At 46.8% G+C, this 27103-nt stretch overlaps 3 protein-coding genes across 8 annotated transcripts in view; 2 read left to right on the forward strand and 1 right to left on the reverse strand.

The window, feature by feature from the left end:
* The window catches only part of LOC115187925 (skin secretory protein xP2), a 36907-nt gene extending 27413 nt beyond the window's left edge, over nt 1–9494 (forward strand). The window contains exons 3-4 of the mRNA XM_029746994.1: nt 5837–5963; nt 6273–9494. Of these exons, the coding sequence (XP_029602854.1) occupies nt 5837–5934 (98 nt within the window). The 3' untranslated portion in view covers nt 5935–5963; nt 6273–9494. The remainder of the gene's footprint in view (nt 1–5836; nt 5964–6272) is intronic.
* Nucleotides 9495–10197: 703 nt separating this feature from the next.
* LOC115187927 (2-iminobutanoate/2-iminopropanoate deaminase-like) lies at nt 10198–17284 on the reverse strand. Its single transcript, XM_029746995.1, has 6 exons — nt 17114–17284; nt 15657–15762; nt 14426–14480; nt 14269–14337; nt 10949–11004; nt 10198–10483 (listed from the first exon to the last, which is right to left on the reverse strand). The coding sequence occupies exons 1-6, from the start codon at nt 17176–17178 to the stop codon at nt 10424–10426; spliced, it is 411 nt and encodes a 136-aa protein (XP_029602855.1). The 5' UTR covers nt 17179–17284; the 3' UTR covers nt 10198–10423.
* Nucleotides 17285–17504: 220 nt separating this feature from the next.
* Nucleotides 17505–27103, forward strand: part of LOC115187924 (ribonucleases P/MRP protein subunit POP1-like) — a 35349-nt gene continuing 25750 nt past the window's right edge. For 2 of the 6 annotated variants that reach the window (XM_029746989.1, XM_029746988.1), the window contains exons 1-5: nt 17508–17674; nt 18006–18275; nt 18518–18693; nt 19862–20122; nt 22970–23057. In XM_029746989.1, coding sequence (XP_029602849.1) covers nt 18020–18275; nt 18518–18693; nt 19862–20122; nt 22970–23057 — 781 coding nt within the window. In that variant the 5' untranslated portion in view covers nt 17508–17674; nt 18006–18019. Of the gene's footprint in view, nt 17675–18005; nt 18276–18517; nt 18694–18872; nt 18946–19861; nt 20123–22969; nt 23058–27103 lie in introns of those variants that run through there. The other 4 variants (XM_029746990.1, XM_029746991.1, XM_029746987.1 and 1 more) reach the window with 4 other exon arrangements.

A 27103-nucleotide genomic window follows, 5' to 3' on the forward strand; every position in this document is an offset into this window, starting at 1 on the left:
AGGAGGAGGTATTAGACACCGTCACCGACTAGGGGGAGGTATCCGTCACCGACTAGGGGGAGGTATCAGACACCGTCACCGACTAGGGGGAGGTATCCGACACCGTCACCGACTAGGGGGAGGTATCCGACACCAACTAGGGGGAGGTATCAGACACCGTCACCGACTAGGGGGAGGTATCCGACAGCGGCTAGGGGGAGGTATCCGTCACCGACTAGGGGGAGGTATCCGTCACCGTCACCGACTAGGAGGAGGTATCCGACACCGTCACCGGCTAGGGGGAGGTATCCGACACCGTCACCGACTAGGGGGAGGTATCCGACACCGTCACCGACTAGGGGGAGGTATCCGACACCAACTAGGGGGAGGTATCAGACACCGTCACCGACTAGAAGGGGGTATCCGACACCGTCACCGACTAGGGGGAGGTATCCGTCACCGACTAGGGGGAGGTATCCGACACCGTCACCGACTAGGGGGAGGTATCCGACACCGTCACCGGCTAGGGGGAGGTATCCGACACCGTCACCGACTAGGGGGAGGTATCCGACACCGTCACCGACTAGGGGGAGGTATTCGACACCGAATAGGGGGAGGTATCCGTCACCGACTAGGGGGAGGTATCCGACACCGACTAGGGGGAGGTATCCGACACCGTCACCGACTAGGGGGAGGTATCCGACACCGACTAGGGGGAGGTATCAGACACCGTCACCAACTAGGAGGGGGTATCCGACACCGTCACCGACAAGGGGGAGGTATCCGACCCCGTCACCGGCTAGGGGGAGGTATCCGACCCCGTCACCGGCTAGGGGGAGGTATCCGACTCCGTCACCGACTAGGGGGAGGTATCCGTCACCGACTAGGAGGGGGTATCCGACACCGTCACCGACTAGGGGGAGGTATCAGACACCGTCACCGACTAGGAGGGGGTATCCGACACCGTCACCGACTAGGGGGAGGTATCCGACCCCGTCACCGACTAGGGGGAGGTATCCGACTCCGTCACCGGCTAGGGGGAGGTATCCGACACCGTCACCGACTAGGGGGAGGTATCTGTCACCGGCTAGGGGGAGGTATCCGACACCGTCACCGACTAGGAGGAGGTATCCGACACCGTCACCGACTAGGGGGAGGTATCCGACCCCGTCACCGACTAGGGGGAGGTATCCGACTCCGTCACCGACTAGGAGGAGGTATCAGACACCGACTAGGGGGAGGTATCAGACACCGACTAGGGGGAGGTATCAGACACCGACTAGGGGGAGGTATCAGACACCGACTAGGGGGAGGGATCCGACACCGACTCCGACTAGAGGGAGGTATCAGACACCGACTAGGGGGAGATATCAGACACCGTCACCGACTAGGGGGAGGTATCCGACTCCGACACCGACTAGGGGGAGGTATCCGACACCGACTAGGGGGAGGTATCAGACACCGTCACCGACTAGGGGGAGGTATCCGACACCGTCACCGGCTAGGGGGAGGTATCCGACTCCGTCACCGACTAGGGGGAGGTATCCGACTCCGTCACCGACTAGGGAGAGGTATCCGACTCCGTCACCGACTAGGGGGAGGTATCAGACACCGTCACCGACTAGGAGGAGGTATCAGACACCGTCACCGACTAGGGGGAGGGATCCGACACCGTCACCGACTAGGGGGAGGTATCCGACTCCGTCACCGACTAGGAGGAGGTATCAGACACCGACTAGGGGGAGGTATCCGTCACCGACTAGTGGGAGGTATCCGACACCGACAACGACTAGAGGGAGGTATCAGACACCGACTAAGGGGGGGTATCAGACACCGTCACCGACTAGGGGGAGGTATCCGACTCCGTCACCGACTAGGGGGAGGTATCCGACACCGACTAGGGGGAGGTATCCGACACCGACTAGGGGGAGGTATCAGACACCGTCACCGACTAGGGGGAGGTATCCGACTCCGTCACCGACTAGGGGGAGGTATCCGACACCGACTAGGGGGAGGTATCAGACACCGTCACCGACTAGGGGGAGGTATCCGACTCCGACACCGACTAGGGGGAGGTATCCGACACCGACTAGGGGGAGGTATCAGACACCGTCACCGACTAGGGGGAGGTATCCAACTCCGTCACCGACTAGGGGGAGGTATCTGACACCGACTAGGGGGAGGTATCCGACACCGACTAGGGGGAGGTATCAGACACCGTCACCGACTAGGGGGAGGTATCCGACACCGTCACCGGCTAGGGGGAGGTATCCGACTCCGTCACCGACTAGGGGGAGGTATCCGACTCCGTCACCGACTAGGGAGAGGTATCCGACTCCGTCACCGACTAGGGGGAGGTATCAGACACCGTCACCGACTAGGAGGAGGTATCAGACACCGTCACCGACTAGGGGAGGGATCCGACACCGTCACCGACTAGGGGGAGGTATCCGACTCCGTCACCGACTAGGAGGAGGTATCAGACACCGACTAGGGGGAGGTATCCGTCACCGACTAGTGGGAGGTATCCGACACCGACAACGACTAGAGGGAGGTATCAGACACCGACTAATGGGAGGTATCAGACACCGTCACCGACTAGGGGGAGGTATCCGACTCCGTCACCGACTAGGGGGAGGTATCCGACACCGACTAGGGGGAGGTATCCGACACCGACTAGGGGGAGGTATCAGACACCGTCACCGACTAGGGGGAGGTATCCGACTCCGTCACCGACTAGGGGGAGGTATCCGACACCGACTAGGGGGAGGTATCAGACACCGTCACCGACTAGGGGGAGGTATCCGACTCCGTCACCGACTAGGGGGAGGTATCAGACACCGACTAGGGGGAGGTATCTGACACCGTCACCGACTAGGGGGAGGTATCCGTCACCGACTAGGGGGAGGTATCCGACACCGACTAGGGGGAGGTATCCGACACCGTCACCGACTTGGGGGAGGTATCAGACACCGTCACCGACTAGGGGGAGGTATCCGACACCGTCACCGACTAGGGGGAGGTATCCGACACCGTCACTGACTGCAGTAGTCTCTACTGAAGGACTAAAAGCTGTTCTAGTGTGCCACTTCTTCCTGAGGCCCTGACCAACACAATAGCCCCAGTCAGGCAGTCTGAGACACCCTCTCTCTCTTTCTCTCCCCTCTCTCTCTCTCTTTCTCTCCCCCCTCTCTCTCCCTCTCTCTCCCCCCTCTCTCATTGTGCTCTGTGAATTACCCAGATAAGACTTCTGCACTGTTGCCTGGGATTACATAAACCATGTTAATGTCCTCTGTCCCCACTCCTCAGTTCTGATGCAAATGTTTGTCTAGTGAACTGTACATTTTGACGTGACCGTTGAGAGAGCAGAGCAGAATGGAGTCAGTCTAGTGACTTGTAGTAGCCTTCATGTATAGATCATTTAGGTTTATTTATGGCCCCTTGTCACGGAATAGTTGAGATGAGGTTATTCCCTCGCTGTTCTGGCCAAAGCATGTCAGACCCTCACCATAAAATCTCTACAGTCACAGTAGAATCTTCACAATCACAATAGAATCTTCACAACCACAATAGAATCTTCACAACCACAATAGAATCTTCACAACCACAATAGAATCTTCAGTCACAATAGAATCTTCACAGTCACAATAGAATCTTCACAGTCACAATAGAATCTTCAGTCACAATAGAATCTTCACAGTCACAATAGAATCTTCACAGTCACAATAGAATCTTCACAACCGCAATAGAATCTTCACAATCACAGTAGAATCTTCACAATCACAATAGAATCTTCACAATCACAGTAGAATCTTCAGAATATAATCTTCAGAATAGAATCTTCACACTAGAATCTTCACAATAGAATCTTCACAATCACAGTAGAATCTTCACAATAGAATCTTCACAATCACAGTAGAATCTTCGCAATAGAATCTTCACAATCACAGTAGAATCTTGACAATAGAATCTTCACAATCACAGTAGAATCTTCACAATAGAATCTTCACAATCACAGTAGAATCTTGACAATAGAATCTTCACAATCACAGTAGAATCTTCACAATAGAATCTTCACAATCACAATAGAATCTTCACAATAGAATCTTCACAATCACAATAGAATCTTCACAATCACAATAGAATCTTTACAATTACAATAGAATCTTCACAATCACAATAGAATCTTTACAATCACAATAGAATCTTCACAATCTTCAATCACTGTAGAATCTTCACAATAAAATGTTCATAATCACAGTTGTAGCATGAATCAGCCCTCTTTCTTTTAGTAGAGCAGATAGTGAAATCTATTCTGTGTTTAAATGAGGGTGAAGACAAGTCCAGCATGCCTGTCTGAGTTGGAGAGATTTCCCCTGAGTCACAGAGGAAAGCCATGCTGTTTCAGGGCTATGTTTAGCTACAGTGTTTAGCTATAGGTAACCCATCTATGTAGTGCTGCCCAGGAAAATGTGATGAGCCCAAAGTTCTGTTATCTTATATCCACTACCAGGATATCCACTGGTACTGTTACCTTATATCCACTACCAGGATATCCACTGGTACTGTTACCTTATATCCACTACCAGGATATCCACTGGTACTGGTACCTTATATCCACTACCAGGATATCCACTGGTACTGGTACCTTATATCCACTACCAGGATATCCACTGTATCTGTTACCTTATATCCACTACCAGGATATCCACTGGTACTGTTACCTTATATCCACTACCAGGATATCCACTGGTACTGGTACCTTATATCCACTACCAGGATATCCACTGGTACTGGTACCTTATATCCACTACCAGGATATCCACTGGTACTGTTACCTTATATCCACTACCAGGATATCCACTGTATCTGTTACCTTATATCCACTACCAGGATATCCACTGGTACTGTTACCTTATATCCACTACCAGGATATCCACTGCTACTGTATAACTATACATACTAACACCTGGCAGACCGAGGGAAAACTGGGTTTTATATAAACCGTTGATTGTTGGATGTAAAATGGTGATCAATGACATTACAAATAAGGATAACTGTCACTACTTAACCAGACATGCAGAGTGAGCAGTAGAGAGACTGACTGACTGACTGACTGACTGACTGACTGTCTGTCTGTCTGACTGTCTGTCTGACAAACACAGAAAGAACAAACTGTCCTTTTCAGCCAGAGAGAGAAAGAGCGAGAGAGAGACCCACCCCTTGCATAACTCTCTCTCTCTGTCTCTCTGTGGTGCATGCTGTTTGCATGGTTGGACCCACACCTTATAACCAGGCTATTCACCAAGCTGGTTCTGCTGAACAAGATGTTCTGGTGACAGAGAGAGGTTTGACTCTGGGCTCTCTGCTTTGTCAGCCTTCACCAAGATGTTCTGGTAACAGAGAGGTTTGACTCTAGGCTCTCTGCTTTGTCAGCCTTCACCAAGATGTTCTGGTAACAGAGAGGTTTGACTCTGGGCTCTCTGCTTTGTCAGCCTTCACCAAGATGTTCTGGTAACAGAGAGGTTTGACTCTAGGCTCTCTGCTTTGTCAGCCTTCACCAAGATGTTCTGGTAACAGAGAGGTTTGACTCTGGGCTCTCTGCTTTGTCAGCCTTCACCAAGATGTTCTGGTAACAGAGAGGTTTGACTCTAGGCTCTCTGCTTTGTCAGCCTTCACCAAGATGTTCTGGTAACAGAGAGAGGTTTGACTCTAGGCTCTCTGCTACGTCTTTGTTGTTCTATGTTAACAGTTCAATGACACCGAAGACCAGTCATGTTGGAATGTCACACATTAACTTCACACACACACGACTAGCCAGGCGTTGATTTCCTGGTGTGTGTGTTGTTTTTCCCAGGTGTCCCGGTGGTTGTGTCTGAGGTGGCACAGGAAGCAGCGGCCTTGGTGTTGGCAGGAGTGGCACAGGAAGCAGAGAAAGACAAGAAACAGAACTAAGAAGAGAGGTCAAACCGAGGAGGCTGCTGGTAAGACCCCCTCTCCCTCAGACAGAACAGACATTAAAAACATGAATCTATTCTCACAGATGGTGGCATGCCACGAAGCAAATTCAATGTAAAACAACATTATTTGGATCTTTTCATTGAATATCAATTATTTTTGAATTTCCCCAATTTCAAGGACTTGATGATGTGTGTGTATATATTAGGGGGCATACAAGCTTAACGTCTATGAACAAGGAATCTAATTAACCTGGTTATTGAATAAATTTACTTATGTTACTCAATATACAAGCATATGTAACTAAAATAAAACATTTTGTTCTTGTCTTTCAGTGGCCAGGGAAACACAAGCTCCTTGGATAAAACCTCAGTTTTTAACATTCCAGAGAAGATCTGTTAGACAGGATGCACAACCCAAAGACCATGAAGTTAAAAAGGCTACTGGAAAACACACACACACTCATCTGCAACAACGATGATAGACCAGTTCAATACATATTACTGTCCAGGGTGTGTCCAAAATGGCACCTAATTCCCTGATTTTAGGGGATAGGGTGTAATTTCAGACGTAGCCTAAGTCTTGTCACCAAAGTGCCTTCACATCCTGGAAATATGGATGGATCACCTTTTCTTCCTCTATTGGCAATAACTACCATGTAACCTGGAGCCACCTGGGCTTCCAACCGAACTCTCTGACTCCCAATAACCTGGAGCCACCTGGGCTTCCAACCGAACTCTCTGACTCCCAATAACCTGGAGCCACCTGGGCTTCCAACTGAACTCTCTGACTCCCAATAACCTGGAGCCACCTGGGCTTCCAACCGAACTCTCTGACTCCCAATAACCTGGAGCCACCTGGGCTTCCAACCGAACTCTCTGACTCCCAATAACCTGGAGCCACCTGGGCTTCCAACCGAACTCTCTGACTCCCAATTACCTGGAGCCACCTGGGCTTCCAGCCGAACTCTCTGACTCCCAATTACCTGGAGCCACCTGGGCTTCCAACCGAACTCTCTGACTCCCAATTACCTGGAGCCACCTGGGCTTCCAACCTGAACGTTTACTCCCAACAACCTGGAGCCACCTGGGCTTCCAACCGAACTCTCTGACTCCCAATAACCTGGAGCCACCTGGGCTTCCAACCGAACTCTCTGACTCCCAATAACCTGGAGCCACCTGGGCTTCCAACCGAACTCTCTGACTCCCAATTACCTGGAGCCACCTGGGCTTCCAACCGAACTCTCTGACTCCCAATTACCTGGAGCCACCTGGGCTTCCAGCCGAACTCTCTGACTCCCAATTACCTGGAGCCACCTGGGCTTCCAACCGAACTCTCTGACTCCCAATTACCTGGTGCCACCTGGGCTTCCAACCGAACTCTCTGACTCCCAATTACCTGGAGCCACCTGGGCTTCCACCTGAACGTTTACTCCCAATTACCTGGAGCCACCTGGGCTTCCACCTGAACGTTTACTCCCAATTACCTGGAGCCACCTGGGCTTCCACCTGAACGTTTACTCCCAATTACCTGGAGCCACCTGGGCTTCCAACTGAACACTGACTCCTAATTACCTGGAGCCACCTGGGCTTCCAACTGAACACTGACTCCCAATTACCTGGAGCCACCTGGGCTTCCACCTGAACGTTTACTCCCAATTACCTGGAGCCACCTGGGCTTCCAACTGAACTCTCTGACTCCTAATTACCTGGAGCCACCTGGGCTTCCAGCTGAACTCTCTGACTCCTAATTACCTGGAGCCACCTGGGCTTCCAACTGAACACTGACTCCCAATAACCTGGAGCCACCTGGGCTTCCAACTGAACTCTCTGACTCCTAATTACCTGGAGCCACCTGGGCTTCCAGCTGAACTCTCTGACTCCTAATTACCCGGAGCCACCTGGGCTTCCAGCTGACACCTGACTCTCTCTAACAGACGGCTGTGGTGAAGCCAAACGATGCTCTACATTAGCAACAACTGTGAAGTTCAGGTTCAGACGCAGTCAGACTACACTGTCACTTTAAGGTTGTCAATACGGAGTCGACGTTGTGTTGAACAGCTTCTCGGCGGGAGAACGTTCCATAATAAATTACTACTTTACTTTTTTACTAGCTGCTCTGAAAGAGGAAGACGAGCCAAACAATCTAACAACTGTTCTTCTGGACTAGACTGAACCCTGCTAATGTGGAAGTCATTCATGAATGAATGATTACTTCAATACGGTTATTTAACAGGTAGATCTGTAATACTAAGCGGTTAACGGTAGACCTGGAGTGTACAGTGTAATGTTGAGGAGAGACTTTACACTGAGTGGACAAAACATTAAGAACACCTTCCTAACATTGAGTTGTATCCATTTTTCCCCTCAGAACAGACTCAATTCATCAGGACATGGACTCTACCAGGTGTTGAAAGCGTTCCACAGGGATGCTGGTCCATGTTGACTCCAATGCTTCCCCACAGTTGTGTCCAGTTGGCTGGATGTCCTTTGGGTGGTGGAACATTCTTGATTCACACGGGAAACTGTTGAGCGTGGAAAAACCCAGCAGCGTTGCAGTTCTTGACACAAACCGGTGCGCCTGGCACCGACTACCATACCCCGTTCAAAAGGCACTTAAAGCCACACACACACAATCCATGTCTCAACTGTCTAAAAGCTTAAAAATCCTCCTTTAACTCGTCTCCTCCCCCTCATCTACCCTGATTTGAAGTGGATTTAACAGGTGGAACATCAATAAGGGATCATAGCTTTCACCTGGATTCACCTGGTCAGTCTGTCATGGAAAGAGAACAGGTGTTCTTAATGTTTTGTCAACTCAGTCTGTTTGTTCTCCTCTTTCTCACCTTGTTTGTTTCAAAACGTCACTATATATAGAATCATGATGAGTCTGTCTGTTTGAGGACGAGTCCTGATCGATGCAGCAGGACATGATGTACCAAATCTAATGTCGTAGATGGTAAATGAACCATTCAGAGTGAAAAACGCTCAACGGTTAAAAAATAAGTTATTTAAACTTTGATTTCTACCTTTTTTTTGTTATTTATCATAACATGGAGTTACAAGAGCTGCCACTTTGTAGGTTTCCACTTTTACCTGTCCTCTCTTCACCTGGGAATAATCTGTTACCTTCATACACAGACATACTACTGAGCCAATGCATAGACACACTGCAGCTCCTCTACAACCACCTCTGGCTGAGATGCAAAAGAATAAAGATTCTTCAATGGTCCTGGTAGTAGATAGACAGCCACAGGAGTCTGGTTCATCCTGAACAACGACTTTGAAGACTCTTAATACCTAGCTGGCATTTCCTCAAGGGTTCAGTCTGTAAACCTCTCCCCTGAACTGAATGGCTCTGCATGCCATTGTAGAGAGACTGATTTTTTTACTAGGTGTGTGACTGTGTGTTGGGCAATAGGATTAAAAAGTTTATTTTCTTTTCCAGACCCTGAAACAGTGGTCGCTGTTCTTCTGTAATATATTCGTTCTGATAAGAGCTTTGTGTATTCTGCACTAACTGTCTGTACAGTCGAAATAAAGCTTTGTTTACTAATACCTAGACTGGGTTTGGTTTGGAGCTGGAGAGAGAGAGAGAGAGGGGAAGGGTTTGGTTTGGAGCTGGAGAAAGAGGGGTATCAGGCTATAATGCCATGGCAGCACACAGGTTGGATTCCTGCCGGACTACGCTGCTGACACACCAGATCTACAAATACCTGGATAGGTAGTTAACATATCATCTGATACCTGGATAGGTAGTTAACATATCATCTGATACCTGGATAGGTAGTTAACATATCATCTGATACCTGGATAGGTAGTTAACATATCATCTGATACCTGGATAGGTAGTTAATACCTGGATAGGTAGTTAAGGTATCAGCTAACCACATCATCTGATACCTGGATAGGTAGTTAATACCTGGATAGGTAGTTAAGGTATCAGCTAACCACATCATATAATACCTGGATAGGTAGTTAAGGTATCAGCTAACCACATCATATAATACCTGGATAGGTAGTTAAGGTATCAGCTAACCACATCATATAATACCTGGATAGGTAGTTAAGGTATCAGCTGACCACATCATCTATAGTCATCTGATGCCTGACTGCACAGTTGATGACATGGTGAGCAACCGTGGTCAGGCAGGAACATTCAGTCAGGAAGTACCTGGACCATTACCTCATCGCGTAGGTCACACCTCAGCAGCCAATAGGAATGATGCTGTAGAACCTGCTACAGAATGTCACAGATGTATTGACCAATAAACTCACTCAGCGCTTTAATCATGTGGAAAAGAGCTACATTCATTCTATTCATTTGTTTTTGACTCTATTTTTAAACCATCAAGTAAAACCAGGAAGTGATGTTTTATTGGACCGGTATTAACCAATGGAAATGATTCTCTATACGATGGCACGTCATTTTATGGTTCATGGGAGTTGTTGATTTTCCTGTTCTGTCGCTGACGTGTAGGTTAACATCAAGAGACCTCAGTCAGAGGGCCCAGGACAGCCACAGCTTCAATCTCTACAAGCCCACCCTGAGAGAGAGAGAGAGTGAGAGTGAGAGAGAGTGTGAGAGAGTCAGAGAGAGAGAGTCACAGAGAGAGTCACAGACAGAGAGTCACAGACAGAGAGAGTCACAGACAGAGTCACAGAGAGAGTCAGATAGAGTCACAGAGAGAGAGAGAGAGAGAGAGAGAGAGAGTCAGTGAGAGAGAGTCACAGAGAGAGTGAGTCACAGAGAGAGAGTCAGAGAGAGAGAGAGTCACACAGAGAGAGTCACACAGAGAGAGAGAGTCACAGACAGAAAGAGTCAGAGTCACAGAGTCAGAGAGAGAGAGTCAGAGAGAGAGTCAGAGAGAGAGAGTCAGAGAGAGAGTCACACACAGAGACACAAAAATATAATTCAGGTACTTCTCAGCTTTGTTGTCAGTAACATGACATGGTTAGGTTCTGTATTGCCATAGAAACAGTGTACTGAGATGAACCAGTCAGATCCTCACCCTGGGCAGAGCAGCGACCTGGTAGGCAGCCCTCGCTGGGAAGCTACTGCTGAAGACTAAAGAGGAGAGGAACACGGTTACATACTGTACATCTGGTACGAGACTTAATTAAACGCCTGGTTGGACCTGGGTAATGGAAACTCAGCATTCAGTTTACCCAGGACATCCAATATAATGATCTTTATATAGAACAGAGATGTTGTGTGAAATGTGAGGTGCATTATGGGAGGGGGGAGGGGGGGTCTTAGTGTGTTAGAATCACAATCAGAATGACCTTTTATTGACCAAGTATATTTAGTGTCCTTCAGAAAGTATTCACACCCCTGGACTTTTTCCCACATTTTGTTGTGTTACAAAAGTGGGATTAAAATGGATTTAAATTTTGTCAACGATCTACACAAAATACTCCAACATCAAAGTGGAAGACAAATGTAAATATTTGCAAAAACGTATGAGAAATATATCTTGATTAGATACCCCGAGTCAATACATGTTAGAATCACCTTTGGTAGCGATTACAGCTGTGAGTCTTTCTGGGTAAATCTAAGAGCTTTACACACCTGGATTGTACAATATTTAACCATTATTCTTTTCAGAATGATTCAAGCTCTGTCAAATTGGTTGTTGATCATTGCTAGACAGCCATTTTCAAGTCTTGACATAGATTTTCAAGCAGATTTAAGTCAAAACTGTAACTCGGCCACTCAGGAACATTCACTGTCTTTTTGGTAAGTAACTCCAGTGTAGATTTGGTCTTGTGTTTTAGGTTATTGTCCTGCTGAAAGGTGAATTCATCTCCCAGTGTCTGGTGGAAAGCAGACTGATCCAGGTGCTCCTCCAGGATGTTGTTCTGTGCTTCATGTCCCAGTGTCTGGTGGAAAGCAGACTGATCCAGGTCTTATTCTAGGATGTTGTTCTGTGCTTCATGTCTCAGTGTCTGGTGGAAAGCAGACTGATCCAGGTGCTCCTCCAGGATGTTGTTCTGTGCTTCATGTCCCAGTGTCTGGTGGAAAGCAGACTGATCCAGGTGCTCCTCCAGGATGTTGTTCTGTGCTTCATGTCCCAGTGTCTGGTGGAAAGCAGACTGAACCAGGTCTTATTCTAGGATGTTGTTCTGTGCTTCATGTCTCAGTGTCTGGTGGAAAGCAGACTGATCCAGGTGCTCCTCCAGGATGTTGTTCTGTGCTTCATGTCTCAGTGTCTGGTGGAAAGCAGACTGATCCAGGTGCTCCTCCAGGATGTTGTTCTGTGCTTCATGTCCCAGTGTCTGGTGGAAAGCAGACTGATCCAGGTCTTATTCTAGGATGTTGTTCTGTGCTTCATGTCCCAGTGTCTGGTGGAAAGCAGACTGATCCAGGTCTTATTCTAGGATGTTGTTCTGTGCTTCATGTCTCAGTGTCTGGTGGAAAGCAGACTGATCCAGGTGCTCCTCCAGGCTGTTGTTCTGTGCTTCGCTCCATTCTGTTTATTTCGTGATGCTGAAAAACTCCCCAGTCCTTAACGATTACAAGCATACAGAGAGTTGATACTTATTGGCTCAAAACATTTTCGTTTTTTCCATTTTGAATTCATTTGTAAAAATTGAAAATAAGATAATTCCAATTTCACATTATGGGGTGTTGTGTGTAGGCCAGTGACAGAATGAAATGTAATCCATCTTAAAATTTAGGCTGTAAAACAACACAATGTGGAAAAAGTCAAGGGATGTGGACTGAATACTGTCTGAAGGCCCTGTACCTGGAATGACTTGGTGAAGCGGTGCTGCCAGAAATAGACAATATATACAGACAGAATATAGACAGAGTCATTTACACATCATCTACATGCAGTACAGACAATATGGCTACAGTAAACACAGATGATAGGGAGAGTTAGACCTCTCTACAGTAAACACAGATGATAGGGAGAGTTAGACCTCTCTACAGTAAACACAGATGATAGGAGAGTTAGACCTCTCTACAGTAAACACAGATGACAGGAGAGTTAGACCTCTCTACAGTAAACACAGATGATAGGAGAGTTAGACCTCTCTACAGTAAACACAGATGATAGGAGAGTTAGACCTCTCTACAGTAAACACAGATGATAGGGAGGGTTAGACCTCTCTACAGTAAACACAGATGACAGGAGAGTTAGACCTCTCTACAGTAAACACAGATGATAGGAGAGTTAGACCTCTCTACAGTAAACACAGATGATAGGAGAGTTAGACCTCTCTACAGTAAACACAGATGATAGGAGAGTTAGACCTCTCTACAGTAAACACTGGTGTAGGGGGCCTATCAGAGGAGGGTCTACTGGTGTAGGGGGCCTATCAGAGGATGGTCTACTGGTGTAGGGGGCCTATCAGAGGAGGGTCTACTGGTGTAGGGGGCCTATCAGAGGAGAGTCTATTGGTGTAGGGGGCCTATCAGAGGAGGGTCTATTGGTGTAGGGGGCCTATCAGAGGAGGGTCTACTGGTGTAGGGGGCCTATCAGAGGAGGGTCTACTGGTGTAGGGGCCCTAGTGGAGGATGGTCTACTGGTGTAGGGGGCCTATCAGAGGAGGGTCTACTGGTGTAGGGGGCCTATCAGAGGAGGGTCTACTGGTGTAGGGGGCCTATCAGAGGAGGGTCTACTGGTGTAGGGGCCCTAGTGGAGGAGGGTCTAAAGCAGAGTTGTCACATCATCTCTTCAGCAGGGGTCTCCTAGCCCTCACTGCCATTAAAATGGTAGAATAACAAGGTATGTACTCTGGGAGTGATGCTGACAGTATCCCATAGTATTCAGTTGTAACTATAGTAATAAAGGCCTTTCTCTCATCCTAGCCTACATGCAGTCCAAGTTGTAGGGGACTCGTCTTACGTAGCCAATCAGGTTAGTGAGTTGTAGATGCTGACTGAATCTGTATGATGGTAGGTAACTCTACTTTTAACTCTAGTCACTGTCATGGCAGTGCTCAAACCTACTCAAGGGAAGTGCCACATACACAAAAATGATCATCCGCCTTCCTTCCATACCATACTCAGTCTCTTGGGAAACAGTGACACCTTGTGGACACTATGTGAAGTGTCAGAACCTACAGAAGACTAATAAATATCAGCTTAACAAAACAAGGAGGATCCCAACAATATGAATATTCAGAGGATTCAACAAGAAGGATCCCAACAACATGAATATTCAGAGAATTCAACAAGAAGGACCCCAACAACATGAATATTCATAGAATTCAACAAGAAGGATCTCAACAACATGAATATTCAGAGAATTAAACAAGAAGGACCCCAACAACATGAATATTCAGAGAATTAAACAAGAAGGACCCCAACAGAGAAACTTACATGTTTTATAGACATCATTTACACTGACGAAGTCATTCATGTCAGCCAAAAGAACCGTGGTTTTCACGACTGTGGGAAAATAAAAATCTGGAAATTAATGGTTTTACAGTTTACAAACAACATGATACTAGTTTTTACAAAATAACATAAAACTTACCACTGTCATATCCACACCCTGCTTCTTTCAGGATCTCCCCCATGTTCACCAGAGCCTGTATGGGATAGAAATAGAGGGAAAGGGAATTGCATTCAACTGAAATGTGTCTTCCGCATTTAACTGCTATAATCGCCATCCACGGGGCCCGGGGAACAGTGGGTTAACTGCCTTGTTCAGGGCCCGGGGAACAGTGGGTTAACTGCCTTGTTCAGGGCCCGGGGAACAGCGGGTTAACAGCCTTGTTCAGGGCCCGGGGAACAGCGGGTTAACTGCCTTGTTCAGCGGCAGAACAACTGATTTTTACCTTGTCAGCTCGGGGATTTGATCCAGCAACCTTTCGGTTACTAGCCCAACGGTCTAATCACTAGGCTACCTGCTGCCGCCCCGTGATAGAGAAGAGATTGTTTAGGGGTAAATCTTATTCCTACATTTTCAATTAACTTTGATATTGAACGAGTGTAAAAGATGTCGTTCTGCTCGCTTAACGAGTACCGCTTCCTCCTGATTCTGCTGATACAGAGGCTCGAACCCAGGACATCTGCCTCGCAAACACACACAACCTCCTGAAGCATCTCGCCCAGTCTCACCACTGATGACCTCCTGAAGCATCTCACCCAGTCTCACCACTGATGACCGACCTCCTGAAGCATCTCGCCCAGTCTCACCACTGATGACGACCTCCTGAAGCATCTCGCCCAGTCTCACCACTGATGACCGACCTCCTGAAGCATCTCACCCAGTTTCACCACTGATGACCGACCTCCTGAAGCATCTCACCCAGTCTCACCACTGATGACCGACCTCCTGAAGCATCTCACCCAGTCTCACCACTGATGACCGACCTCCTGAAGCATCTCACCCAGTCTCACCACTGATGACCGACCTCCTGAAGCATCTCGCCCAGTCTCACCACTGATGACCTCCTGAAGCATCTCACCCAGTCTCACCACTGATGACCGACCTCCTGAAGCATCTCACCCAGTCTCACCACTGATGACCTCCTGAAGCATCTCACCCAGTCTCACCACTGATGACCGACCTCCTGAAGCATCTCACCCAGTCTCACCACTGATGACCGACCTCCTGAAGCATCTGACCCAGGAGTGAGTTTCACAGACCCCCCCCCCCCCCCCCCATCTGCTACATCCCTGTTCTATGTCTTGTGGTTGTAACTGAGGAAGAGGAGGAGGAGGAAGAGGAGGAGGAGAGGGGGTTCTAAGCTTCACCTCACCTGTTTGGTCTGAGCCTGGACCCCTCCTTCCACCAGCTGACCAGAGGCAGGGTCCATCCCCAGCTGGCCTGACACATACATGGTCCTGTCCACCACCACCGCCTGGCTGGACCGACAGAACAACGAATATGAACACAGGACTGGACAGCTGATAAGACATGTAACATGGGGCAGGTGAAATGTTATCTCTGTCACATTCAAGATATTATAGATACTACTACTACTACTACTACCTAAATGAAGCAAACCATATAATTTCCTCAGTCTTTTCCATCCAGAACACAATTAACACTGTAGTTTGACTTTCCAGGAAATCTAAATTGATACTTTACTGCCACCTACTGGTTAAACTACATTCCATAATGCTATATTCTACCATTCCAGTGTTTTACTTGCTATTTTGTATTTACTTCGCCACCATGGCCTATTTATTGCCTTTACCTCCCTTATCTCACCTCATTTGCTCACATTGTATATAGACTTATTGTTCTACTGTATTATTGACTGTATGTTTGTTTTACTCCATGTGTTACTCTGTGTTGTTGTCTGTGTCAAACTGCTTTGCTTTATCTTGGCCAGGTCGCAGTTGTAAATGAGAACTTGTTCTCAACTGGTCTACCTGGTTAAATAAAGGACTTGTTCTCTACTAGCCTACCTGGTTAAATAAAGGACTTGTTCTCTACTAGCCTACCTGGTTAAATAAAGGACTTGTTCTCAACTAGCCTACCTGGTTAAATAAAGGTGAAATATTTTTTTGGGGAAAAAAACCAAACCTGAGCAACCATACTGGGGACTATTTATTTCTGAATGTGATGTAATATAATATAGTGTGTAATACAATACACTTTTAAGGGAACGTAGAGTGCGCAGCGACACTGCCAGTCGACATAATACTCCATTCCAACACATACCCTCCGTGCCAACTCTGCCAGTCACATGCCTTCAGTTTAAAAAGCACTTTAACCTGAAATAAAACCAAAAGCTGTCTCTCCAGTTTACAGTAGCGCCACAGCTCCACCTCCCACGATTATTGGGTAAAAGGGGTGACACCTCCCCTACCGTAACAGACCGAGAATGTCCCTTCACAGACAGAACATAAATGCCAATACATTTATGATTCATTGTACCCTGTGCAGACACACGGACAATGTTCAAAACAGTTGCTTACTGAATGAATGCAAACAATAATATACTATTCCTAGTATATATATACACACATAAATACTCCTTACTCCGACATTGCTCGTCCTAATATTTCTATATTCCATTATTTTACATCGCGTTCCTACACTGTTAGATATTACTGCGCTGTTGAAGCTGGGAACACAAAGCATTTCGCTACAACCACAATAACATCTGATAAATATGTGTATTGCGATCGATTTGATTTGATTTGATAAAAAGTAGTTCAACACGTGTAGATGAACAGTGTGCTAAAAGCTGCACAGACCACCTACCTGTACGGCCCGATAGCTGCTGGCGCTTTACTGGTGTTAATTATCTTCCTGATGATCGAAGACATGATTAGAGTTTGACAACAACAAGAAAATGTATTCAGTGAGAACAACAGAAGTAACTGCTCTGTAGCCCGGTGGAACTGTGAAATGACAGATCAGCTGGTACAGCGCCTCTACTACCGTAAACTCTCAACTAGACGGGCCTACAGTTTCACAGACCCACAGTTTATATTATTGTAATCGTTGTGAGTATTGGCAGGCTACTGATTCTTTCCAAAAAAACGAAATGACGCTAAATTTAAAAAAAGTGCCATTTATTTTCTACCAATTTCGCTATATTTTATTGACGTGAGCAAGTATATCTACTATATAAATAAAGGTTAAATAAAAAAATAAAATAAAAATACTAAAACAATATCTACTATATACTACATTTCCCATGAACACAATTTAACCGGAACAGGATATACGTCATATTTATACGGAAGAGCCTGTAGACAGAAATGTGAGCGTACAAGCGTGGTTTTGAAATATAACTTTTTCTCCATTCTGGATTTGAAAGTGAATATATTTTCAGTTACTTTTACAAATACATTGTGGTGTGATGGAAGTGGATAACGTCATAAACTCGTTAGCGTAGCCTGTTGGTGGCATGCAAAGTAGTCGCATGATGTCCAATGTGTATCAAGCTTGCTAAGTAGCTAATTTAGCTAGCTATTCTGCTGAAGGGGAGATTGAATGGCATCTCTTTCAAAGATTTACTGACAATAACAGTGACTGTGCAATTCGCTGTTAAATAGTAGCCAGTAGCCTGCTCGTGTCCCAGGGGGCATTTTTTTGACAGGACCATAAACCATTGTTATCAATGAGTCATGTTATTGCTTATTTTCAGCAGAGAGATCAAACATGTCTACAGCCAAGCACAGGATGCGCGACAAGAAGATGAAGAACCAGCCGATCAACGTCACCTATTCCTCCCAGGGCAGCTCACACTGGAGGAATGGAGGAGACACCCCTACAGGTCGAGGCCGTGATCCGTCTCCACATCCAAGGGGCCAGGGGTCCTCTCACTCAGGCCACGCCCAGGGAGAGAGCTGGGTCCGGGGCCACCAGAGAGAAGGACAGGGGGGCTACCCGCAGGCCCTGCCCAAACACATCACTGGTAAGAACACCTTCCTGCATACAGTTGTCAATGTATTTTAAATGGATGTTCATGTCTTTATGGGTTTTAAAACTGATACAGGCTTTAACTTGAGCACTTCTGCATGTCAATGTTGAACCAGCTGCAAATCAACAGATTATTACACAATTCAAATGGCATTTAGAACGAGTAAATCATGTCTGATGCTCCGACTCATTGACTCCTAGACAGCTTTTGTGACGTGTGTCGCTGTGTCTCCTCAGCCTCGGCGTTTGCCAAGGCCCGGGCAGCGGAGGTGAACGCCATGGTGACGGCCGTCACCAAGACAACGGGCAGCTCCCATGTGTTTGGAGCTCTTCCTAAACACATGAGGAGGAGGGCCATGAGCCATAACACCAAGAGACTGCCCTGCAGGCTGAGAGACATGGCCAACAACATGGTGGGTTTGTCTAAGTAACACACACACACACACACACACACACACACACACACACACACACACACACAGCCATAACACCAAGAGACTGCCCTGCAGGCTGAGAGACATGGCCAACAACATGGTGGGTTTGTCTAAGTAACACACACACACACACACACACACACACACACACACACACACACACACACACACACACACAGCCATAACACCAAGAGACTGCCCTGCAGGCTGAGAGACATGGCCAACAACATGGTGGGTTTGTCTAAGTAACACACACACACACACACAGTCACACACACACAGTCACACACACACAGTCACACTTAGTCCCACACACACACAGTCACACTTAGTCCCACACACAGGCTCACAGTCACACACTCAGTCACACACACACACACACACAGTCACACACACAGTCACACTTAGTCCCACACACACACACAGTCACACACACAGTCACACTTAGTCCCACACACAGGCTCACAGTTACACACAGTCACACTTAGTCCCACACACAGGCTCACAGTCACACATACAGTCACACATTGTCACAGTCACACTCAGTCACAGTCACACACACAGGCTCACAGTCACACATTCAGTCACAGTCACACACACTCAGTCACTGTGAAACACGGCCTCTCTCTCTCTCTTGACTTTAAAGCATGGTCCCAGATCTGTCTCCTCTATTATTGTCATGTCCGTACATGGAGGAATGACTAGCCACGTCTAGAGGCGGACTGGTCGCGTCTGGAGGCGGACTGGTCGCGTCTGGAGGCGGACTGGTCGCGTCTGGAGGCGGACTAGTCGCGTCTGGAGGCGGACTAGTCACGTCTGGAGGCGGACTGGTCACGTCTGGAGGCGGACTAGTCACGTCTGGAGGCGGACTGGTCGCGTCTGGAGGCGGACTGGTCACGTCTGGAGGCGGACTGGTCACGTCTGGAGGCGGACTGGTCACGTCTGGAGGCGGACTGGTCGCGTCTGGAGGCGGACTGGTCGCGTCTGGAGGCGGACTGGTCGCGTCTGGAGGCGGACTGGTCGCGTCTGGAGGGGGACTGGTCGCGTCTGGAGGCGGACTGGTCGCGTCTGGAGGCGGAGCCGGACTAGTCACATTACACACCAGCAGTGGCGCGGTAACATTCTGTCTGTTTCCTCTCTGGTCCAGTTGGAGAAGAGTCAGAAGTCCGGTCAGAAGGTGAAGAAGGAGCAGTCTAAGAGCAAGAGTCGTAAAGCCCGGCGTCGCCACGGCAACGTGCTTCTGGAGTTCAACCGTCGCCAGCGGAAGAACCTGTGGCTGGAGACGCACATCTGGCACGCCAAGCGCTTCCACATGGTCAAGAGATGGGGCTACTGTCTGGGAGACGGGCCGACCTACAAGTGTTACAGAGCCTGTTACAGAGCCATGAGCTCCCACTGTCTACTGCAGGTTAGTGTCTGTACACACCTGAGTCTTCTTTCTATTAGGCCGGGATATCTGGGGAAGCACTTTTAGGGACAACTGATAGGACATACATTTATTATTGATTGACTGTTTTTTTTTTTATAGGTTCCTGTTGAAATTACGGCTCAGTATGGTTAGGAGTTCACCAGACTTGGGATAACTCTAGTTTTTAAATATACTTTGTGGAAAGTTAAAACACTTCTGGGGGACTATTTTCAATACAGATCCCCTGAAGTGAGGGACCTTAACATTTAGCTAGATCACAGTGAGGGACATGAATCACCTTAATATTTAGTAGATCTAGATCACAGTGAGGGACATGAATCACCTTAACATTTAGCTAGATCACAGTGAGGGACATGGAATCACCTTAACATTTAGCTAGATCACAGTGAGGGACATGGAATCACCTTAACATTTAGCTAGATCACAGTGAGGGACATGGAATCACCTTAACATTTAGCTAGATCACAGTGAGGGACATGAATCACCTTAACATTTAGCTAGATCACAGTGAGGGACATGAATCACCTTAACATTTAGCTAGATCACAGTGAGGGACATGGAATCACCTTAACATTTAGCTAGATCACAGTGAGGGACATGGAATCACCTTAACAGTTAGCTAGATCACAGTGAGGGACAGGACATGAATCACCTTAACATTTAGCTAGATCACAGTGAGGGACATGGAATCACCTTAACATTTAGCTAGATCACAGTGAGGGACATGAATCACCTTAACATTTAGCTAGATCACAGTGAGGGACATGGAATCACCTTAACATTTAGCTAGATCACAGTGAGGGACATGGAATCACCTTAACATTAAAAGTACAACAGTTTCAGAATGACTAAAATACAGGCATAATATATTACAGTAACACTTGACGTTCTTCTAAATAGGTTTACTGTGGGATCTCTACAATAGTGGTCTCTGTAACAGTTCTAATAGGTTTACTGTGGGATCTCTACAATAGTAGTCTCTGTAACAGTTCTAATAGGTTTACTGTGGGATCTCTACAGTAGTAGTCTCTGTAACAGCTCTAATAGGTTTACTGTGGGATCTCTACAATAGTAGTCTCTGTAACAGATTTACTGTGGGATCTCTACAATAGTGGTCTCTGTAACAGTTTACTGTGGGATCTCTACAATAGTAGTCTCTGTAACAGTTCTAAAAGGTTTACTGTGGGATCTCTACAATAGTAGTCTCTGTAACAGTTTACTGTGGGATCTCTACAATAGTGGTCTCTGTAACAGTTCTAATAGGTTTACTGTGGGATCTCTACAATAGTAGTCTCTGTAACAGTTTACTGTGGGATCTCTACAATAGTAGTCTCTGTAACAGTTTACTGTGGGATTTCTACAATAGTAGTCTCTGTAACAGTTCTAATAGGTTTACTGTGGGATCTCTACAATAGTAGTCTCTGTAACAGTTTACTGTGGGATCTCTACAATAGTAGTCTCTGTAACAGTTCTAATAGGTTTACTGTGGGATCTTTACAATAGTCTCTGTAACAGTTTACTGTGGGATCTCTACAATAGTGGTCTCTGTAACAGTTTACTGTGGGATCTCTACAATATTAGTCTCTAACAGTTTACTGTGGGATCTCTACAATAGTAGTCTCTGTAACAGCTCTAATAGGTTTACTGTGGGATCTCTACAATAGTGGTCTCTAACAGTTCTAATAGGTTTACTGTGGGATCTCTACAATAGTGGTCTCTGTAACAGTTTACTGTGGGATCTCTACAATAGTAGTCTCTGTAACAGTTCTAATAGGTTTACTGTGGGATCTCTACAATAGTGGTCTCTGTAACAGTTTACTGTGGGATCTCTACAATAGTGGTCTCTGTAACAGTTCTAATAGGTTTACTGTGGGATCTCTACAATAGTGGTCTCTGTAACAGTTCTAATAGGTTTACTGTGGGATCTCTACAATAGTAGTCTCTGTAACAGTTCTAATAGGTTTACTGTGGGATCTCTACAATAGTAGTCTCTGTAACAGTTTACTGTGGGATCTCTACAATAGTGGTCTCTGTAACAGTTCTAATAGGTTTACTGTGGGATCTCTACAATAGTAGTCTCTGTAACAGATTTACTGTGGGATCTCTACAATGGTGGTCTCTGTAACAGTTTACTGTGGGATCTCTACAATAGTGGTCTCTGTAACAGCTCTAATAGGTTTACTGTGGGATCTCTACAATAGTAGTCTCTGTAACAGTTCTAATAGGTTTACTGTGGGATCTCTACAATAGTAGTCTCTGTAACAGTGTACTGTGGGATCTCTACAATAGTAGTCTGTAACAGTTTACTGTGGGATCTCTACAATAGTAGTCTCTTTAACAGCTCTAATAGGTTTACTGTGGGATCTCTACAATAGTAGTCTCTGTAACAGATTTACTGTGGGATCTCTACAATAGTAGTCTCTGTAACAGTTCTAATAGGTTTACTGTGGGATCTCTACAATAGTGGTCTCTGTAACAGTTTACTGTGGGATCTCTACAATAGTGGTCTCTGTAACAGTTCTAATAGGTTTACTGTGGGATCTCTACAATAGTGGTCTCTGTAACAGTTCTAATAGGTTTACTGTGGGATCTCTACAATAGTGGTCTCTGTAAAGTATATAATAAATCCAGCTGTTTTCTACCCAGGTCTGGTGTTCACACGGTACGAACATGAGCGACAATGGCTTTAAATGTTTGCTGTGTGATCAGATATGAATACAGCATTTTGGTAAATTTAGTCTTTTTGCGGTTGCCAACCAGTAAAATGATATTTTGTAGCGTTAATATGTATCCCAAAGTGAATCCTCTGTCCACCCCCCTACCCAGGACATGTCGTACTACAGCTGTGTGGAGTTACAGGGCCCAGAGGACCAGCTGTTAGCTACCCTGTCTAAACTGACCAGTAAGGAAGCTGGTGAGTACTGCTTTCGAATTTGCCCCTTCACAAAACAAAAACCACAATGTCAAATCATGCTTCCGTTTCTAGATGGTACGAGGTAGACGGCCAAAACCAGATGTGATTGTTTTCAACGACGGCACAACGGTAAATGGCGTTGAGGCGCGGCGGTAAATGCCATCAGCCGCCACGGTAGACGTGGACTTGCAACTTTTACCATCTGCCGTAGTGTTGTTTTCTAACCAGATGTTGATTTTGGACTGTTTAGTGAAATCACCATAGCAACGCGTACCCGTCGCGCTGGCTTGCTTTCGCCGCCACCCTCCTTCCTTTGCTTTCTTGTCCCGCTATGCCGACTGGTACGACAGATTTTTTTTTATGTCCCTCGTCTAAAACGCGGCATCAGTCTCGAGAAAATACTAGTTTTTCAGTGTAAAAGTTTTAGATGTGTTGGATTCTAGCTTGAAATACATTTATTCATGTTCCCATATTAGATCGTATTGATGACATGTATAATGAAGGTATATGTTGGGGTCAATGGAGGCTGGATAACAACCAGCTGAATGGAAAGTTACTGGGTGAGGAAGGGGGAGTACAGATGGCTTACATTCTGTTTTAAAACTCGGTGTTGTTAAATCTCATGGCTCCTAAGGAAGGGGGGGGGCACTGATAAGGTAGGACAGCTGTGGAGTAGGGAGGAGTGAGGAATTGGGTCCCAGTGAGAGGAACCAATTAAGTTCCTGCCTAGCAACAGAGATGTATTGGCTGTGTAGATGTGGAAGGAGTCGACTCCGCCTAGTAGGAAGGTATAAATATATGTTCTTGTGTAAACATGTCTTTGTCTTTGCAGCTGTTTTGACCCCAGTAAGTGAATAAACTTGAGCTTTTACTGTTCGTCCGTTGTAGTTTTTCACTCTGTCAGAACCTAACAGTTGGCGTGGTTGTCAGGATTCGCTACGATTTACCATTGAACTAGAGAGTCCGAATCAATGAAACAGGAGCACCGAAACAAACCTGTTCCTACTTCCTGTTCCTACTTCCTGTTCCTACTCCCTGTTCCTACTTCCTGTTCCTACTCCCTGTTGTTCCTACTCCCTGTTGTTCCTACTCCCTGTTCCTACTTCCTGTTCCTACACCTGTTCCTACTTCCTGTTACTACTCATTCTGACATCTTGGGGAGATGAGAGTTGTAGGCTGAACCGATTACAGGATACGGACCTAGGAAGCCTGAGCTTATTCAGTAGTCCCGTTGTATTACGACCAGTCGTACAGTTATGGTAAATGGTAAGTCCCGGAAGGTAAGCCCGGGCAGGGTAGACCCTGCGGAGGGTAAGTCCTAGGGGGTAAATCCCGAGTGGGTTGGTTCCCTACTAGACCTGGAAAAGGGGGAGGTGAAAACCCAGCCGCGGAGGCCGTGAGGCCGTAGTGTGTGTGCGTATGGATAAATTGTTTTGCTTGTCTACTAGTACGGTAGGTTGTAGAGGGAGGGAACGTGGACGGTGATAGAACGTTGTCTACGGGAGGGAACGTGGACGGTGATAGAACGTTGTCTGTACGTTCCGGAGGAGAGCCACAGGAGGGAACGTGGACGGTGATAGAACGTTGTCTGTACGTTCTGGAGGAGAGCCACAGGAGGGAACGTGGACGGTGATAGAACGTTGTCTACGGGAGGGAACGTGGACGGTGATAGAACGTTGTCTGTACGTTCTGGAGGAGAGCCACAGGAGGGAACGTGGACGGTGATAGAACGTTGTCTGTACGTTCCGGAGGAGAGCCACATTCATGGTTAGAAAAGCTGAAAGTAATTCATACGTCGTTTGAACATGATTGGTGTGTATTAGCAGTAGCAATAAAGAGGAGGTTAGTTGATGCCCTATTGGGGGCAGGGAACCGTGACGGATTATGTGGAAATAATAGGAAGTCGAGTGTGAATCATTTTGGTAATGTGTGTCGTCAACAACGAGTGATATGTGAAGCGTGGACACTGATATAAGACATGAGGCGTCCCGTATTCTCCAGGAGTCAACTGGCAGACGCTTTACTGTTGGTTCTAAATTCAAGGTATCAGGTGACGTGAACCATTTTTTTTTTTTTTTTTTATCGGCACAAATAACCGTAACTACTCTCCGAGGGGAAGTAGGGTATCTCTACTTTTGAGAATGGTTAATAGATGGCGTGTATTAGAGTGAGAAAAATGTTAACGCCCTCTGGACACCGTCGAAGTGGCTTCAGAAATAACCACCGTTTTAAAATGGCGTCCGTGATTTCTGACTCTCCTGTAAAAGGGGGAAGTAGAAGAAGGGGGGAAACTATTAGCAAAACCATGGATGTCCTAAAAGAAGGGCACAACAAATCTACCAAATTTTGACTGGAATATGGGGGGGGGGGGAATGTAGCGAACAGGATGTAATTGGTCGGCGTTTCCCTGCAGACGGAACATTCCAATGTAATAGATAATTCAGATGGTCTCGTGAGCCGGTCAGTTGGTACGATGTAATAGATAATTCAGATGGTCTCGTGAGTCGGTCAATTGGTACGATGCAATAGATAATTCAGAGATGGTGTTGGTCAGTTGGAACAATGACAAAAGAAACATCAAGAGCTCAAAATACCAGCGTTTGGATGTCAGCGTTCTATCAACAGAAAAGCAAAAACTAGCGGAACCAAAAATGTGTAGAAGTACTCCGCATGGAAAGGACTGGGTATGGGAGTACCTTTTGATAGAATTTGTACCGTCTGGTTTTGACGGCAGGTTTGAAACCTGTTAATTAAAACGGCTATTGTGGGGGTAGTGGACCAACATTCAGACTGGGATGAAACAGTACAGGCGGCCTTGAGAGTGGAATCTCATTCCTCTCACTTCACAGCCGTGATGGTGGTTAATACAGACACAGTGAAAGTCACTAACAGTGGTTTTAACAGCCAAGGAAAGACAAAGAAACAGAGGAAAAGGGAGGTGGACCTGTGCTTTATCTCCATGTTGTGGGACCGTCGGTTATTGGAAGAATGAGTGTATTTGAGCCTACTGCACCTGCCTCGTGTGGAGGGAGCCTGGAGGGGAGCCTGGAGGGGAGCCTGGAGGGGGGGGAGCCTGGAGGGGAGCCTGGAGGGGAGCCTGGAGGGAGCCTGGAGGGAAGCCTGGAGGGAGCCTGGAGGGGAGCCTGGAGGGAGCCTGGAGGGAGCCTGGAGGGAATCCTGGAGGGAATCCTGGAGGGAATCCTGGAGGGAATCCTGGAGGGAGCCTGGAGGGAGCCTGGATGTTTTTGAAGGAGGCAAGAGTGTACTGTGGGATCTAATCTGTGTAAACCAAGGCGTTGACGTTACAGGGAATTGGGGAAAGCGTAATTGAATATGACTGGTGGTGGTGGTGGGGCAGATTTGTGAGGCTCATGAATTATTAGGGAAGTGAGTAATAGAGTCACTGGGGAACGATACCACTCCTCTGTGTAAAAGTGAAATCATTGAATAGCTCGTAGTAGAGGAAGGACTGTGCACAATATAGAGACTAATGTGAAGACTAGTTGAACGCCACACACACCCAGATCAGGGTGGGAGTAGCGGAGAGGGTGTTGTCATTTCAGACACTATTGGTAACTTTTACTGAGGTGGTTCATCGAAGAAAGTACAACTCTTAAAAGACTTGCTTACAGATTCCTGTATACAGGAAGCCAGCTCACCAGAAAGACTAGCTTACAGATTCCTGTATACAGGAAGCCATCTCACCAGAAAGACTAGCTTACAGATTCCTGTATACAGGAAGCCACCTCACCAGAAAGACAAGCTACAGATTCCTGTATACAGGAAGCCACCTCACCAGAAAGACTAGCTACAGATTCCTGTATACAGGAAGCCACCTCACCAGAAAGACTAGCTACAGATTCCTGTATACAGGAAGCCATCTCACCAGAAAGACAAGCTACAGATTCCTGTATATAGGAATCCACCTCACCAGAAAGACCAGCTACAGATTCCTGTATACAGGAAGCCACCTCACCAGAAAGACTAGCTACAGATTCCTGTATATAGGAATCCACCTCACCAGAAAGACCAGCTACAGATTCCTG

The sequence above is a fragment of the Salmo trutta genome, unplaced genomic scaffold (assembly GCF_901001165.1).
Source record: "Salmo trutta unplaced genomic scaffold, fSalTru1.1, whole genome shotgun sequence".
Taxonomy (NCBI): domain Eukaryota; kingdom Metazoa; phylum Chordata; class Actinopteri; order Salmoniformes; family Salmonidae; genus Salmo; species Salmo trutta.

Excerpts from the sequence above, each read along its gene's own strand:
- LOC115187927 (XM_029746995.1), bottom strand. The coding sequence starts at position 17,178 with ATGTCTTCGATCATCAGGAAGATAATTAACACCAGTAAAGCGCCAGCA. Across the intron at positions 14,338-14,425 it reads AGGGTGTGGATATGACAGTG|TCGTGAAAACCACGGTTCTT; the intron begins GTAAGTTTTATG and ends ATTTTCCCACAG. Across the intron at positions 11,005-14,268 it reads AAATGATGTCTATAAAACAT|TCTTCAGCAGTAGCTTCCCA; the intron begins GTAAGTTTCTCT and ends TCTCCTCTTTAG.